General features: G+C 42.3%; 1 protein-coding gene across 1 annotated transcript in view; it reads left to right on the plus strand.

Moving 5' to 3' along the window:
- The window catches only part of LOC106609934 (catenin alpha-2), a 767,831-nt gene that overhangs the window by 27,088 nt on the left and 723,014 nt on the right, over positions 1 to 17,729 (plus strand). The window contains exon 2 of the mRNA XM_045722643.2: positions 13,262 to 13,368. Within this exon, the coding sequence (XP_045578599.1) occupies positions 13,267 to 13,368 (102 nt within the window). The 5' untranslated portion in view covers positions 13,262 to 13,266. The remainder of the gene's footprint in view (positions 1 to 13,261; positions 13,369 to 17,729) is intronic.

Raw genomic sequence — 17,729 nt, forward strand, 5'->3', positions numbered from 1 at the left:
GTGCTGCTATGGTGACCAGTGAGCCGAGAAAAGGCGGGGCTTACTTATAGATGACCTATAGATGACCTGGAGCCAGTGGGTTTGGCGACGAATATGAAGCGAGGGCCAGCCAACGAGAGCATACAGGTTGCAGTGGTGGGTAGTATATGGGGCTTTGGTGACAAAACGGATGGCACTGTGATAGACTGCATCCAATTTGCTGAGTAGAGTGTTGGAAGCTATTATGTAAATGACATCGCCAAAGTCAAGGATCGGTAGGATAGTCAGTTTTACGAGGGTATGTTTGGCAGCATGAGTGGAGGATGCTTTGTTGCAATATAGGAAGCCGATTCTAGATTTAATTTTGGATTGGAGATGCTTAATATGAGTCTGGAAGGAGAGTTTACAGTCTAGCCAGACACCTAGGTATTTGTAGTTTCCACGTATTCTAAGTCAGAACCGTCCAGTGTAGTGATGCTGGACGGGCGGGCAGGAGCAGGCTGCGATCGTTTGAAGTGCATGCATTTAGTTTTACTTGCATTTAGGAGCAGTTGGAGGCCACGGAAGGAGAGTTGTGTGGCGTTGAAGCTCGTCTGGAGGTTAGTTAACTTCTTGGGGCTATGTGGGACGCTAGCGTGCCACCCGTGGTGCACCCTATCAACAGCAGGTGCATTTCAAGAGCGGCAAATTTGAAACCAAATAAATGTCAAAATTCAAATTTTTCAAACATACAACTATCTTACACCCTTTGAAAGATCCTTAATCTAACCACGTTGTCCGATTTCAAAAAGGTTTTACGGCGAAAGCATAAAGTTAGATTATGTTAGGAGAGTACATTGACAATAGCTGTGTGTAATGTTTTGTCAATTCAAAGCCAGGCGTCACCAAAACCATAAAACCAACTAAAATGATGCACTAACCTTTTACAATCTCCATCAGATGACACTCCTAGGACATTATGTTAGACAATGCATGCATTTTTAGTTCTATCAAGTTCATATTTATATCCAAAAACAGCGTTTTACTATGGCATTGATGTTGAGGAAATCGTTTCCCTCCAATAACCGGCAGTCAAGTCAGCACCACAAATTAAATAATTAAAATTAGAAAACATTGGTAAAATATTATATTGTCATTTAAAGAATTATAGATTTACATCTCTAGAACGCAATCAACTTGCCAGATTTAAAAATAACCTTACTGGGAAATCACACTTTGCAATAATCTGAGCACTGCGCCCAGAAAAATATGCTTTGCTATACAGACAAACGGCCATGTTGGAGAGATCTAAAATCGAAAATACTATGTAAATAATCCATTACCTTTGATTCTCTTCATCAGATGTCACTTCCAGGAATCCCAGGTCCATAACGAATGTAGTTTTGTTCAAAAAAGCTCATCATTTATATCCAAAAAGCTCCGTGTTGTTAGCACATGATCTAAGCCAGCCGGACTTCTCGTCATGAACGAGGGGAAAAAATATATTTACGTTCGTTCAAACATGTCAAACGTTGTATAGCATAAATCATTAGTGCCTTTTTTAACCTCTCTGGGCTAGGCGGGACGAATTCGTCCCACCTACGTAACAGCCACTTGCAGCCTGTGGCGCGATTTTCAAAACCTTAAAAATCCTATTACTTCAATTTCTCAAACATATGACTATTTTACAGCTATTTAAAGACAAGACTCTCGTTAATCTAACCACACTGTCCGATTTCAAAAAGGCTTTACAACGAAAGCAAAACATTAGATTATGTCAGCAGAGTACCAAGCCAGAAATAATCAGACACCCATTTTTCAAGCCAGCATATAATGTCACCAAAACCCAGAAGACAGCTAAATGCAGCACTCACCTTTGATGATCTTCATCAGATGACAACCCTAGGACATTATGTTATACAATACATGCATGTTTTGTTCAATCAAGTTCATATTTATATCAAAAACCAGCTTTTTACATTAGCATGTGACGTTCAGAACTAGCATACCCCCCCTAACATTTTACTAAATTACTCACAATAAACGTTCACAAAAAGCATAACAATTATTTTAAGAATTATAGATACAGACCTCCTCTATGCACTCGATATGTCCGATTTTAAAATAGCTTTTTGGTGAAAGCACATTTTGCAATATTCTAAGTACATAGCCCAGGCATCACGGGCTCGCTATTTAGACACCCGGCAAGTTTAGCACTCACCATAATCATATTTACTATTATAAAAGTGTCATTACCTTTTGTTGTCTTCGTCAGAATGCACACCCAGGACAGCTACTTCAATAACAAATGTTGGTTTGGTCCAAAATAATCCATCGTTATATCCGAATAGCGGCGTTTTGTTCGTGCGTTCCAGACACTATCCGAAATAGTAAAGAAGTGTCGCGCGCATGGCGCAATTCGTGACAATAAAATTCTAAATATTCCATTACCCTACTTCGAAGCATGTCAACCGCTGTTTAAAATCAATTTTTACGCCATTTTTCTCGTAGAAAAGCGATAATATTCCGACAGGGAATCTCCTTTTCGGCAAACAGAGGAAAAAAATCACAAAGGCGGGGGCGGTCGGGTCACGCGCATAAGCCCAGAGTCCCTTGATCGGCCACTTGAGAAAGGCGATAATGTGTTTCAGCCTGGGGCTGGAATGACGACATTCTGTTTTTTCCCGGGCTCTGAGCGCCTATGGACGACGTGGGAAGTGTCACGTTAGAGCAGAGATCCTTAGTAAATGATAGAGATGGAAAAGAAGTTCAAGAAATGGTCAGACAGGCCACTTCCTGTAAAGGAATCTCTCAGGTTTTGACCTGCCATTTGAGTTCTGTTATACTCACAGACACCATTCAAACAGTTTTAGAAAATTTAGGGTGTTTTCTATCCATATGTAATAAGTATATGCATATTCTAGTTACTGGGTAGGAGTGGTAACCAGATTAAATCGGGTATGTTTTTTATCCAGCCGTGTCAATACTGCCCCCTAGCCCTAACAGGTTAACCAGAACATGAATAATATTCAAGGTGGACGAATGCATTCTCTTTTTTAACGTATTGGAACGAGGGTACCCAACATGAACTCGCGCGCCAGAGTCTAATCGGCCATCACCGTTCCATGGCTCTTGTTCGGTCAGATCTCACAGTAAAAGACTCAAAACACTTTGTAAAGGCTGGTGACATCTAGTGGAAGCAATAGGAAGTGCCAAAACATTAATCAACCCCTGTGTGTTTCAATGGCATAGGCTTAAAGGTAATTCAACACATCAGGTATCCACTTCCTGTCAGAAAATGTCTCAGGGTTTTGCCTGCCAAATGAGTTCTGTTATACTCACAGACACCATTCAAACAGTTTTAGAAACTTTAGGGTGTTTTCTATCCATATATAATAAGTATATGCATATTCTAGTTACTGGGTAGGATTAGTAACCAGATTAAATCGGGTACGTTTTTTTATCCAGCCATGAAAATACTGCCCCCTAGCCCCAACAGGTTAACAGTGTCCAAAGAAGGTCCAGAGGTATACAGAATGGTGTCGTCTGCGTAGAGGTGGATCAGAGTATCACCAACAGCAAGAGCGACATCATTGATGTATACAGAGAAGAGAGTCAGCCTGAGGCTTGAACCTTGTGGCACCCCCATAGAGACTGCCAGAGGTCCGGACAACAGGCCCTCCGATTTGACACACTGAACTCTGTTTTAGAAGTAGTTGGTGAACCAGGCGAGGCAGTCATTTGAGAAACCAATTGTGGTGATTGACAGAGTCGAAAGCCTTGGCCAGGTTGATGAATACAGCTGCACAGTATTGTCTCTTATCGATGGCGGTTATGATATCGTTTAGGACCTTGAGCGTGGCTGAGGTGCACCCATGACCAGCTCTGAAACCAGATTTCATAGCGGAGATGGTACGGTGGGATTCGAAATGGTCAGTGATCTGTTTGTTAACTTGACTTTCAAAGACCTTAGAAAGGCAGGGTAGAATATATATATGTCTGTAACAGTTTCGGTCTAGAGTGTCTCCCCCTTTGAAGAGGGGGAGGACTGCGGCAGCTTTCCAATCTATTTCAATCTCAGACGATACGAAAGAGAGGTTGAACAGGCTAGTAATAGGGTTTGCAACAATTTTGGCAGATCATTTTAGAAAGAGAGGGTCCAGATTGTCTAGTCTAGCTGATTTGTAGGGGTCCAGATTTTGCAGCTCTTTCAGAACATCATCTGGATTTGGGTGAAGGAGAAATGGGGGAGGCTTGGGCCGGGGTAGGGGTAGCCAGCTGGAAGCATGGCCAGCCGTAGAGAAATGCTTATTGAAATTCTCAATTATCTTGGATTTATCTGTGGTGACAGTGTTTCCTAGCCTCAGTGCAGTAGGCAGCTGGGAGGAGGTGCTCTTATTTTCCATGGCCTTTACAGTGTCCCAGAACTTTTTGGAGTTCATCTCTCTCGCCCTCGCCTCTCTGAAAATAATGGCCACTTTTCAGTTCATGATTTGAGTATGAATTCATCACTTGAACTGATTGGATTAGAATGGCATGAACTAAATTCCCCCTGCATGTGTTTCTATTTCTGTTTGTTTACTTGTTGTTTGTTTACGTGTGATTGCTTTAAGGAAGGGCTGTGGGGCCGAGACAAGTGCTTGCCTGCTAGACAGACCTCAGGTTCTCTCTTTTCTCTCTCTCTGTCTTTCTCTTGTACTCTGTGTCCCTCTCTCTCTCTCTCACACACGCACACACACACACACAGACACACATACATACACACACAATCTCTCTGTTTGTGCCTCTCTTTCTCAACTTTTCTCCCCTCGCTTGGCTGGTTTGAACATGAGTTGTAGCTCATTAGAAAAGTGGAATAGTAAATGATTTGACTGACTGGGGCGCTGTGCTCCACGTACACTGCTCTGCTTCACTGTCAACGACTCAGCACAAGCCTGTGTGTGTGTGTGTGTGTGTGTGTGTGTGTGTGTGTGTGTGTGTGTGTGTGTGTGTGTTCAGTAATTGTGACTGATAGGACTGTGGTGTGTGTGTGCATTTCTTTGCTCTACAATAATAGTCTTAGGTTACAATGTTTTAAGAGGTGTAGATACAGATGTAGGATCTTAATTTGATCACACTTTTGTTGCTGAGAAGTTTCCTGCAAAGCAGGAAATTCTAACTTGTGGTGTATTAAAAGTTTAAAAGGCTTCTAAAGTTTGTAATTTTCACTTTAAAAGCTAATATTTATAAACCCGAAAAATGTATTAACCCCTGCAAAAAAAAATGTCCATTAATTAGAATCCACATAATTCACATTTCCTGTTTCTGCAGGATTATTTTCCTGCTGTAGCAAACTGGCTCAAATTAAGATCCTACATCTGTATTGGGGAATTGAGGGTTGCATTACATTTAAAATGTTATATCCACATAACCATCAATAACCATTACTGTCTATGACCATCAGGAGGCTGTTAGCCAGCCTGCCAGCTTAGTGGAGTCTGCCACTAGCACAGTCAGTGTAGTCAGCTCAGCTATCCCCATTGAGACCGTGTCTGTGCCTCGATCTAGGTTGAGCAAAACTAAACATGGCGGTGTTCGCTTTAGCAATCTCACTGGAATAAAGACCTCCTCCATTCCTGTCATTATTGAACGAGATTGTGATACCTCACATCTCAAAATAGGGCTATTTAATGTTAGATACCTCACTTCCAAGGCAGTCATAGTCAATGAACTAATCACTGAACATAATCTTGATGTGATTGGCCTGACTGAAACATGGCTCAAGCCTGATGAATTTACTGTGTTAAATGAGGCCTCTCCTCCTGGTTACACTAGTGACCATATCCCCCGCGCATCCCGGAAAGGTGGAGGTGTTGCTAATATCTATGTCAGCAAATTTAAATTTACTAAAAACTAAATGACTGCGTTTTCGTCTTTGTTGCTTTTAGTCATGAAATCTATGCAGCCAACTCAATCACTTTTTTTTATAGATACTGTTTACAGGCCTCCTGGGCCATATACAGCGTTCCTCACAGAGTTCCCAGAATTCTTATAGGATATTTTAGTCATGGCAGATAATATTCACATTTTTGGTGACATCAATATTCACATGGAAAAGTCCACAGACCCATTAAAAAGGCTTTAGGAGCCATCATCGACTCAGTGGGATTTGTTCAACATGTCTCAGGACATACTCACTGCCACAGTCATAGCCTGGATCTAGTTTTGTCCCGTGGATTAAATATTGTGGATCCTGATAATCCTGGACTATCGGACCACCATTTGATTACTTTTGCAATCGCAACAAATAATCTACTCAGACCCCAACCAAGGATCATCAAAAGCCGTGCTATAAATTCTCAGACAACCCAAAGATTCCTAGATGCCCTTCCAGACTCCCTTCACCTACCCAAGGATGTCGGAGTACAAAAATTGGTTAACCACCTAACTGAGGATCTTAATTTAACCTTGCTTAATACCCTAGATGCAGTCAATATGCATCTTAGGTTACAATGTTTTTAACAGGTATTGGGTAAATATTGGGTGAATTAAGGGTTACATTACATTTTAAATGTTATATCCACATAACTATCAGTAAGAATAATTGGGTATAACCATCAACTGTAATTTCACACTCTTCCCTCTGCAGATATTCTTTAAGATATTTCCTGTGATTTGTGAGTCAGCCAAGGCAATTCAAGAGAAAATATGCTTCGCTCCTTCTTGGCTCGTTCTTTCGCTGTCAACACCTGCTGTTTTGTGTGAACAATACTTCTCAGTTTTGAATATCACAAAAGCATGGCAGTGGTTAGTCATCTTGACAGCGAGAGAGAGAGCTCGAGGGTGGGTTGGTGGACCGAAGAGAGAGAGAGACAAACAGAGAAAGAGATTAAGATAGACAGAGCGTATACAAAGAGTTGGCTTGGATGTCGGAATGATGATAACAAATGTGTTGTATTGAAGTCATTTCAGCCTTTCAGCCATCTTGGCAGCATGTAGCCTTCATCTGATAATAGCTAGGCATTATGTGAATACGTCCACTGACAGGGCGTTGTTTGTGACATTACAGCGGCATCATCCACTGCCAACAATGATCTACGTCACATCAGTCGCCAGCAGGACATTCTCTAGGCCTGTTCTCTGTGGGGAGAATGTGTGTGTGTGTGAGCATCATAATTATTCCCTCCACCATGGCATAAATGATTGGCAGCTCCAGTGACAATAGACTTCCTAACCTCCAACAGTTGTCATTATCTTCCTTCTCCTATTGTTGTTGTGTTCAGAGCTGAAACGGAAATATGATTGTTTAGAAAAGGTGGAGGTTGGCCGCTTTTATACTGTTTGTGTGTGTGTGTGTGTGTGTGTGTGGGGGGGGGGGGGGGGTCTGAGCCTGTTTGTGTGTGTGGCGGGGAGGGGTTATGTGCCTGTTTGTGTGTGTGTGTTTCTTAGATTTTTTTGTACTGTTCATTTTACTGGTATCAATTTACAAGAATATATCCAGTAGATAGACTCTGTAGAAAAGACTACCGTAGACCTCCTAGGGCCCAGAGATAAAATATACTGAACAAAAATATAAACGCAACATGTAAAGTGAAATAAAATATCCCAGAAATGTTCCATACGCACAAGTTTATTTCTCTCAAATTTTGGGCACAAAATTGTTTATATCCCTTTTAGTGAGCATTCCTACTCTGCCGAGATAATCCATCCACCTGACAGGTGTGGCATATCAGGAATCTTATTAAACAGCATGATCATTACACTGGTGCACCTTGTGCTGAGGACAATAAAAGGCCACTCTAAAATGTGCCGGTTTGTCACACAACACAATGCCACAGATGTCTTAAGATTTGAAGGAGTGTGCAATTGGCATGCTGACTGCAGGAATGTCCACCAGATCTGTTGTCAGATAATTTTATGTTCATTTATCTATCATAACCGGCCTCTAACGTTGTTTTAGAGAATTTGGCAGTATGTCCAACCGACCTCACAACCGCATACCACATGTAACCACGCCCAGGACCTCCACATCCAGCTTCCTCACCTGCGGGATCGTCTGAGACCGGCCACCCGGACATCTGATGAAACAGAGGAATATTTCTGTCTGTAATAATGCCCTTTTGTGGGGAAAAACCCATTCTGATTGGCTGGGCCTGGCTCCCAAGTAGGTGGGCCTATGCTCTCCCAGGCCCACCCATGGCTGTGCCGATACCCAGTCATGAGAAATCCATAGAGAGGGGACCTAATTAATTTAATTTGACTGATTTCCTTATATGAACTGTAACTAAGTAAAATCGTTGAAACTGATGCATGTTTCATTTATAGTTTTGTTCGGTGTACATCCTTAGTTCACCTGAACAACTTCAATTACTTATTTTAGCTTAACACAATCTCCAACTCAATCCTTTGTTCACTTCATAGCTTTTCATACCATCTCATAGCAGCCTCTTTCATTATTTAATATAGACCTCATAGTCAAGCATTAGATATGACTTCAAAGTCGCGCATTGTGTATCCTAGGCTACGTGTGCGTCCCAAAATGGCACCCTGTTCCCTATATAGTGCACTACTTTTAACCAGAGCCAGGGCCCTGGTCAAACGTAATGCACTATATTTGGAATAGAGGACGGAGGATTTTGGGACGGAACCGTCGGCAACCTCCACTCTCTTTCGCTGTTGCCATGCGTCAACAGTTGTGTAAGCTACACGTACTTTTCTCTTCCTCTCTGCTCTTCCTGTCCTCCTGGGTATTTCTGGAGACGGAGAGAAAGAAATATGCCCCCTTGACGTTTCCTAAGTTTCCAAAGCCGTCCGTAATTACACAGAAGGGCATATGATTATTGTCCATTGTCTTCCACGGTAGTAAGTTGTACTTGAATGTGTCTATCTGTATGAAATGTTGCGATGGGAGTCGAGGACAAGATTTGAGTGATGTCTGTTGAGTAGCAAGTAGATTGTGTGTGCTATAATGCAATGCTACTTCCACATTGGTATTTTCTTTTCCGGTGTATTTTCATAGTTGATCAATGACATAGTTTGCAATTAGAGGCATTTGCGTCACACTGATTGTCACTCTGCTTGCTCTGTTTTGGCTGCCAGCTGATAATTGTCAGGGAAAAATACATTCCTGGTCTTGTCGTTTGTTCTCTATTTCTTATTTTCTCCTGCTTTTGGGGTTCCCTGTACTATCAATTATTACATGGGTTGTTCTAAGCTAGTAGAGAACTAGGTGGGGTGGGGGGGACCATCCAATACAACAACAAAAAAATATATCTTTGCGGGTACGTGAACATCGACGGTTGGGGAAAAGTCGTCTGGAGGAGTGAGTGCATTCATTTGCTCTAAGTTAGCTTCACCTAATGAACCTCTCCCCGGCTGTAAACATACAGTACTTCTGCTGTTTGTTCCACAAATGTCAGCGAATGTCAGAGAAATGTCAGCGAGGGCACACTTTATACTGCTGTGTGTGTGTGTGTGTGTGTGTGTGTGTGTGTGTGTGTGTGTGTGTGTGTGTGTGTGTGTGCAGTCTGTCTGAACTCATCCTCACTGCAAAGGACACTTGTTTTTTGGTTTCGTTCCAGGAGTTTGTAAAGGCCTACAGGTATTTTTGGCAGTTACAACGACATTTCAAAATAAATGCTTTACTTTGATAACTCTTCTTTCTGTGTTGGAAGAGCCACTCTATTAGGCTTTTTACAATGCAGATTATAAAATGTGTTTCTTGTTCATTTGATAATATATAATATATCATTTGAAATATTCCTAATTTAGGCTAGTATTGCACCAGCCAGAGGCACTGGACCCCCCCACATGCCCCAGCTGGCAACGTTGAACTGGAGTGTTGTTTAGCTTCACGTCCCCATGGCAATGGCAGCCCTCCTCCGCCCCCCTCCATCCTTCTGCTGTGGAATCTATCAACCTCAAATAACCCCAGTGAGTCAGATCCCCTACTGACAATAGTATAGTCTATAGAAGCAGGCCTCTACACAAGCATATGTCAGCGTTTAGACTCTTCCTCAGTGTGTGTGTGTGTGTGTGTGCGTGCGTGCGTGCGCGCGTGTGCGTGTGTGCGTGTGCGCACGGCCACGCCCGCATGTGTGTGCATAGCGTGGTAGTACTCATCGAAATTATAGGTAGCTTATTATAACCAATTAGGCTACGCGAGCTTCAATAGATAGTTATGTAAATTCAACTCTTTTTTTTTCTTCATTTTTTTCTTTTTTGGCACATCTGAACTTTCAGACATAATGTGCAGTAATTTGTTAATAGAACCGATTTGAATTAGACTTCATTTAAATGTGAGTGGTACTTCTCACCTCGCCTCAGCTATATACTCCTAAGGGTTTTTTCAATGGTGATCATTGGAATTCCACTTAGTTCCGTACTTCTCACCTCAGCCAAACTGCTGTATTTTTCAGACAGAACTCTCATATATATATATATATATATATATATATATATATGATATTTCCAAATGGATCCTTGCCTGTGTCTCCGCCTTTTAATCAGAGACTCACCTGCATATATTAGCCATTCTCTTGAAAGCCACTGCTCAAGCTTTGTACCCACATATGTTTTTAGTTATCAGAATCCCACTCGCTCGCTCTCGGTCCCGCCGAATGGAATGGTAGAGACTGAGAGACAAATCTAGGCCAACACACTCTTCTGAATGACAATCAGGTTTGAAGGCAGGAGGCAAAACAGTGCGAGGTGTCCCTGAATCACATTCAAGCCTTAATAAAACACTTCAACACAACATCATTAAAGAATCTCAGTACAGACTGTTCCATTGTAGTTAACATGGAAATGTCTTTAATGTGAATCTTTTAACTGTTGAGATCACAGGAGGCTGGTGGCACCTTAATTGGGGAGAATGGGCTCGTGGTGATGAAGCGGAATGGTATCAAATAGATCAAATACATGGCTCTGTTCCAGACGTTATTATGAGCTGTCTTCCCCTCAGCAGCCTCCACTGGTGGAGATGTGAGTGGTGTAGTAACCCTTTAAACCAATCAGTGGGCTTTTGCCAGTGTCACGGAGCGCTACTGGTGGAGATGTGAGTGGTGTAGTAACCCTTTAAACCATTCAGTGGGCTTTTGCCAGTGTCACGGAGCGCTACTGGTGGAGATGTGAGTGGTGTAGTAACCCTTTAAACCATTCAGTGGGCTTTTGCCAGTGTCACGGAGCGCTACTGGTGGAGATGTGAGTGGTGTAGTAACCCTTTAAACCATTCAGTGGGCTTTTGCCAGTGTCACAGAGCGCTACTGGTGGAGATGTGAGTGGTGTAGTAACCCTTTAAACCATTCAGTGGGCTTTTGCCAGTGTCACAGAGCGCTACTGGTGGAGATGTGAGTGGTGTAGTAACCCTTTAAACCATTCAGTGGGCTTTTGCCAGTGTCACAGAGCGCTACTGGTGGAGATGTGAGTGGTGTAGTAACCCTTTAAACCATTCAGTGGGCTTTTGCCAGTGTCACAGAGCGCTACTGGTGGAGATGTGAGTGGTGTAGTAACCCTTTAAACCATTCAGTGGGCTTTTGCCAGTGTCACAGAGCGCTACTGGTGGAGAAGTCAAGTGCAGGAGAGCAGAGAGTTGTGAACAGGCGCACACTTTATTTGGGTAGAGGCAATAAAACAGACAGACGCCTCTGCGTCAAAACCTCCAGCCAAAGGATAAAGTGCAAGGCGCGAAACAGTCCCAACAAATGAGCAAATGTTACAATAAACAACCTTCGTGAAATACCACGGAAAATACGGGAAAAAAACCCAGCCTAGCGCGTACACACGAAACATGTAACAATTACAATTTCACACAAAGACATGGAGGGGAACAGAGGAATAAATACATGCAGTGTGATTAGGGAATGAAAACCAGGTGTGCAGGGAACAAGACAAAACAAATGGAAAAATGTAGTGGCGATGGCTAGAAAGCCGGTGACGTCGACCGCCGAACGCCGCCCGAACAAGGAGAGGAGCCGACTTCGGCGGAAGTCGTGACAGCCAGATTGTTTTCTTAATTTAAATTCATTTTTTTCACTAAAGTAGTGCACTGGCCCTTTACTTGTATTAGCAGACTGACATAGACCTCTGTAGTGTGGGCAAGAATTTATTTTCAGCGTCTTGCTTTGTCAAAAAAAAGGTAGTTTGTATAATTAACAACAGTATCTTGCAGGATTCAATAGTTGGGATTGTAAGAATTGTTGCCCTGTCATTCTAAAAGAACAAAACCCTGTCCTCAAACATTTACATCAAAAGGTTCAAAGTTAAACATCAAATTAAATCTTTTTTTCTTTTCTTGATCTAATAACATGGAAAACAACCACTTTTTCTGCAGTATTAATTTAGCATCCTTACAAACCACTCAATGTAAATGTACATTACTTTATTGTACATAAGCTGCTCATCTAGGTTTGTACCTGTAGACTTTCCATTACCATGAAGAAAAACAATGACCAATACAGTAAGAGTACATTGAGACATCAAGTGGCTTGTGGTGTGATGACATGGCTCAGTTGGTAGAGCATGGTGCTTGCAATGCTAGGGTTGTGGATTTGATTCCCATGGAGGGCAATGTATGCACACACTACTGTAAACTGCTCTGGATAAGAGTCTACTCGAATGGAAAAGGAATGAATAGACCATTTCAGTTATCACATAGAAAGAAGTTCTATTTGCAATGTATCTCAAACTAGAAAACATATGTCAAGCAAGTGTTTTATATATTCCACAGATATCCGTTTAGCTGTTTTGTACAGATAATTATCAGACTTGAGTTATAAATGCTGGTAAACACAAAAGTATTGCACTGGGTCTGCTTGTCCTGTTTTCAACGCGGGCATTTTTTGTATTTGTTGCTAAATCGCAGCGTCCCCATCCCAAAACAACTTCCCGTGGCTATGGCAGAGACTCTCTGGTCCATGCCCAGGATTGCAGATTGGCTGAACCGGGGTAGAGTTGATTTGTGTCTCTTTCAAGTGTGTTTTGAGGCGCTTGCCACCATCTCACTAGTCTCCTCTGTCTGAAATTGGTTTATGTCTCTCCCCATCAGAAAAGAAACATTACGCTCTAAAGCAACTCCACCAAATTCCTCCATTAAGTTGAACACTCTCTAATGCATCCCTCTTTTAAACTACTGTTTATGGTGCATGAAGTGTCACTGCCTAGGACTAGAGGGAGACATAAACGGGGCATTCTTTGACATTTTTGAAATATGCCTCGCCGCGGAAATAACACGCTTATACTGTCTCTCTCTGTCTGTCTCTCTCTGTCTTTCTCTGTCTCTCTCTCGTGTTCTTCTAACTTGTCTCTCTGTTTGTTCCTCCGCCAGAGACCATGACCACCGCTACGTCCCCCATCCTGTTGAAATGGGACCCCAAGAGTCTGGAGATCCGCACCCTGACCGTGGAGCGGCTGCTGGAGCCCCTGGTCACACAGGTAGGGACACACAGAGGCTTTAGCTCACCAGGCTAACACAGTCGTTGGGGGTAACGGAGGTGGTTCAGCGAACCGCGGTCGCGTGATGAATTACCATGCTGCCTAAAATGTAGCCTGGGCTTCACCTGTCTTGCGGTGGGCCGGAGACCTAGGTTTAAACCCAGCTGGTCACTTACTCACTGGTGATAGCTAACGACAAGGTAGGATGCTTTTCTGGTTTTACTGGTAATAAAGTCACTGGTTATAAAATCGAAGCTATACTGGGGTTGGACCAACCAGTGAGAGACAGTTTTAACAGAGGTGGTTCGGCGAACGACGATCATGTGATGCGTAACCTTGCCTGGGCTGCAGCCTAGGCTTTAGCTCTTTGGGCTAACACAGTCTTGTGTTGCACAGGAGACTTGGGATCAAACCCAGCCGAACTCACACTCGCTGGTTCTAGCTGATAACAAAGCTGACAACACGCTGGAATGACTAGCAGGAAGAGAGATTCCGTATAGAAAAGGGTTCAAAAGACAAAAGTTTTTCTTTCCACAGAGGCATTCCCCAGGAACTAGGTTGCTTAGCAACCACTTCTCTAAGAAAGCTTTGATAAACCTGCAGCTTCATGGCAGGCAGCAGGTAGCAGCATACACACACACTGTCCGTATCTGTTTTGAAACTGCTAGACTTACTGTTTAACCTTGTACTTTTCTCTACAACCCCTTTACTCCAGCTTCCCCTTGAGAGTTTTGGAAGTATCGATTCTACTCTTCTTGCCGGCTTCGGCCTGCGCCGTTGTATCAAGCATCATTTCTGTTCTCTTTAATCTTTGCTGTTGAGTTTATTTCTGGGTTAGTGACGGATGGTTCTGGCATCCCTGGACGAACCAGAACCTGTAGCTTGTTGTGCTGTGTAGCAATTGGTTGCTTGTCAAACGACACTTCATTTGTGGTCCTAGTGTGTATATGCTGGTTGATTTGTGGTGATGATGGCAAGGAGAGTTGAACGTCACCGGCAGTTCATTGGTTAACATTGTATTGCAACCCCACTCCCCTGTCTAACACACGCACGCACGCACGTACGTACACACACACACACTCACACACACACACAGTCAGTGTTGCTAGTGCTTGGTCAGCAGAACGTGATGTGGCTGAGGGCTGTGCTTCCCACAGGAGGCCCCCCCACTGGAAGTCACATGGCAGATACCACACTGATTGGAACAGAGATAATACACCACCACACACACACTGCTCTGAGCAGTGTGTGTGTTTGTGTGAGACAGAGACAGAGATGAGTCAGCTTTTGTTTGTCTAGCCTATTTGTGGATGAGAGAGACATTAGTGTGTGTTTATGAACAGTGGGAGTGTCCTCTTTCTCTCTCTGCGTGTGAGGGAGAAGGCTTCCACCTTGGACAGCTCTTTCTTTCTTTCTTTCTTTCTTTTCTTTCTTCTTCTTTCTTTCTTTTCTTTCTTCTCTTTCTTTCTTTCTTTCTCTTCTTTCTTTCTTTCTTTCTTTCTTCTTCTTTCTTTCTTTCTTTCTTTCTTTCTTTCTTTCTTTAAACTGACACCTTGTCTCTCCCATACTGCTCCGACTGACACCGAGTCCAACATTGGAACAGCAGCCTGTTATTTCTCTTGCCTGGTCACCCAGCACTGGAGCTTTAGCTTTCTATTCATTTGACTGAAGTTGCCTGGTCATGCAGCCTGCTGTTTCTCTTAGTCAGATAGCCTGGGTCCTTATACTGCACCTCAACAGTCTAGAATAAAATATGAAAATGTTATACTTCATTTTATTACATGACCACATAGTTCATGAAGGCAGCCTGTCTCCAAAGAGTGCAGCAGTGGGAAACGCTAAATCACAGCTCGAAGGGAGACAACAGAGATTTGATTTTAAATAGATGAGAAAGAGGAGGGGAAACACTTACTCTAAGGCAAAGCCTGTGTGATTGATTTGGTTCATTTCAGGCACTTTTTTTCCATTGTGTTTCCAACTCTTCCGCCGAGTTTTATATTTGCCAGGCATGATATAATAAAAAAAAAAATGAAATGTGACCTTTTTTTTGTCACGGCCAGTGACGATTATCTATCAAGCGGTTGTCTTATCTGTACCATGCCGTTTCAACGAGAAAAGAGGAAAGGGAAACAGAGGGAAAGAGAATGGAGGAGCAAAGATGAGTAGCGTGGGAAGAAGTAAAGGAGGGTAAAGGAGAGATGAGAGAATGTTTTTGGCTTGTATTGGCTGTGTTGGTGTCTACACAGACAGTAGATATATCTACAGGTACACAGCCTATTTTGGGTTGACAGTTTAGTGAGGAAGGCAGATGGATGTACTAGTTTCCATGTTTGGGATAGTTTAAGACAGTTTCCATGTTTGGGATAGTTTAACTCACCTAGTCAACAGCCAGTGGAATCGCGTGGCGCGAAATACAAATACCTCAAAAATGCTATAACTTCAATTTCTCAAACATATGACTATTTTACACCATTTTAAAGACAAGACTCTCGTTAATCTAACCACATTGTCCGATTTCAAAAAGGCTTTACAGCGAAAGCAAAACATTAGATTATGTCAGGAGAGTACCCTGCCCAAAATAATCATACAGCCATTTTCAAAGCAAGCATATATGTCACAAAAACCAAAACCACAGCTAAATGCAGCACTAACCTTTGATGATCTTCATCAGATGACACTCCTAGGACATTATGTTATACAATACATGCATGTTTTGTTCAATCAAGTTCATATTTATATCAAAAAACAGCTTTTTACATTAGCATGTGATGTTCAGAACTAGCATACCCACCGAAAACTTCCGGTGAATTTACTAAATTACTCACGATTAACGTTCACAAAATACATAACAATTATTTTAAGAATTATAGATACAGAACTCCTTTATGCAATTGCGGTGGCAGATTTTAAAATAGATTTTCGGCGAAAGCACATTTTGCAATATTCTGAGTAGATAGCTCGGCCATCATGGCTAGCTAATTCGACACCCACCAAGTTTGGTGCTCACTAAACTCAGAATTACTATTAGAAAAATTGGATTACCTTTGCTGTTCTTCGTCAGAATGCACTCCCAGGACTTCTACTTCAACAACAAATGTTGTTTTGGTTCCAAATAATCCATAGTTATATTCAAATAGCTCCCTTTTGTTCGTGCGTTCAGGTCTCTATCCGAAGGGTGACGCGTGAGCGCATTTCGTGACCAAAAAATTCAAAATATTCTATTACCGTACTTCGAAGCATGTCAAACGCTGTTTAAAATCAATTTTTATGCTATTTTTCTCGTAAAATAGCGATAATATTCCAACTGGGCGACGTTGTATTCATTCAAAGGCTGAAAGAAAACAATGGAGAATTCTCATGAACGCGCATCTCCAGTGTCACTGTTCCCAGCCTGACCACTCACAAATTATCCTGCTGTTCTTCGCCCAGAGACAGGAGACACGTCATTCCACTTTCTGGCGCCTTCTGAGAGCCAATGGAAGCCTTAGAAAATGTCACGTTACAGCAGAGATGCTGTATTTTCGATAGAGATGCAACAGAAGGACAAGAAATTGTCAGACAAGGCACTTCCTGTATGGAATCTACTCAGGTTTTGGCCTGCCATATGAGTTCTGTTATACTCAGACACCATTCAAACAGTTTTAGAAACTTTAGAGTGTTTTCTATCCAAATCTACTAATTATATGCATATTCTCGTTTCTGGGCAAGAGTAGTAACCAGTTTAAATCGGGTACGTTTTTTTATCCGGCCGTGCAAGTACTGCCCCCTAGCCCCAACAGGTTTTAAGACAGTTTCCATGTTTGGGCTGGTTTTAAGACAGTTTCCATGTTTGGGCTGGTTTTAAGACAGTTTCCATGTTTGGGCTGGTTTTAAGACAGTTTCCATGTTTGGGCTGGTTTTAAGACAGTTTCCATGTTTGGGCTAGTTTAAGACAGTTTCCATGTTTGGGCTAGTTTAAGACAGTTTCCATGTTTGGGCTGGTTTTAAGACAGTTTCCATGTTTGGGCTGGTTTTAAGACAGTTTCCATGTTTGGGCTAGTTTTAAGACAGTTTCCATGTTTGGGCTAGTTTAAGACAGTTTCCATGTTTGGGCTAGTTTAAGACAGTTTCCATGTTTGGGCTGGTTTTAAGACAGTTTCCATGTTTGGGCTGGTTTTAAGACAGTTTCCATGTTTGGGCTGGTTTTAAGACAGTTTCCATGTTTGGGCTGGTTTTAAGACAGTTTCCATGTTTGGGCTAGTTTAAGACAGTTTCCATGTTTGGGCTAGTTTAAGACAGTTTCCATGTTTGGGCTAGTTTAGGGTTGTTACCATAATTGTTTATTAGCCTTCTTTACTGTAGTTGCATCAACAAAGTGATCT

This window comes from Salmo salar, chromosome 08 (genome assembly GCF_965601325.2).
Source record: "Salmo salar chromosome 08, fSalSal1, whole genome shotgun sequence".
Classification (NCBI taxonomy): Eukaryota; Metazoa; Chordata; class Actinopteri; order Salmoniformes; family Salmonidae; genus Salmo; species Salmo salar.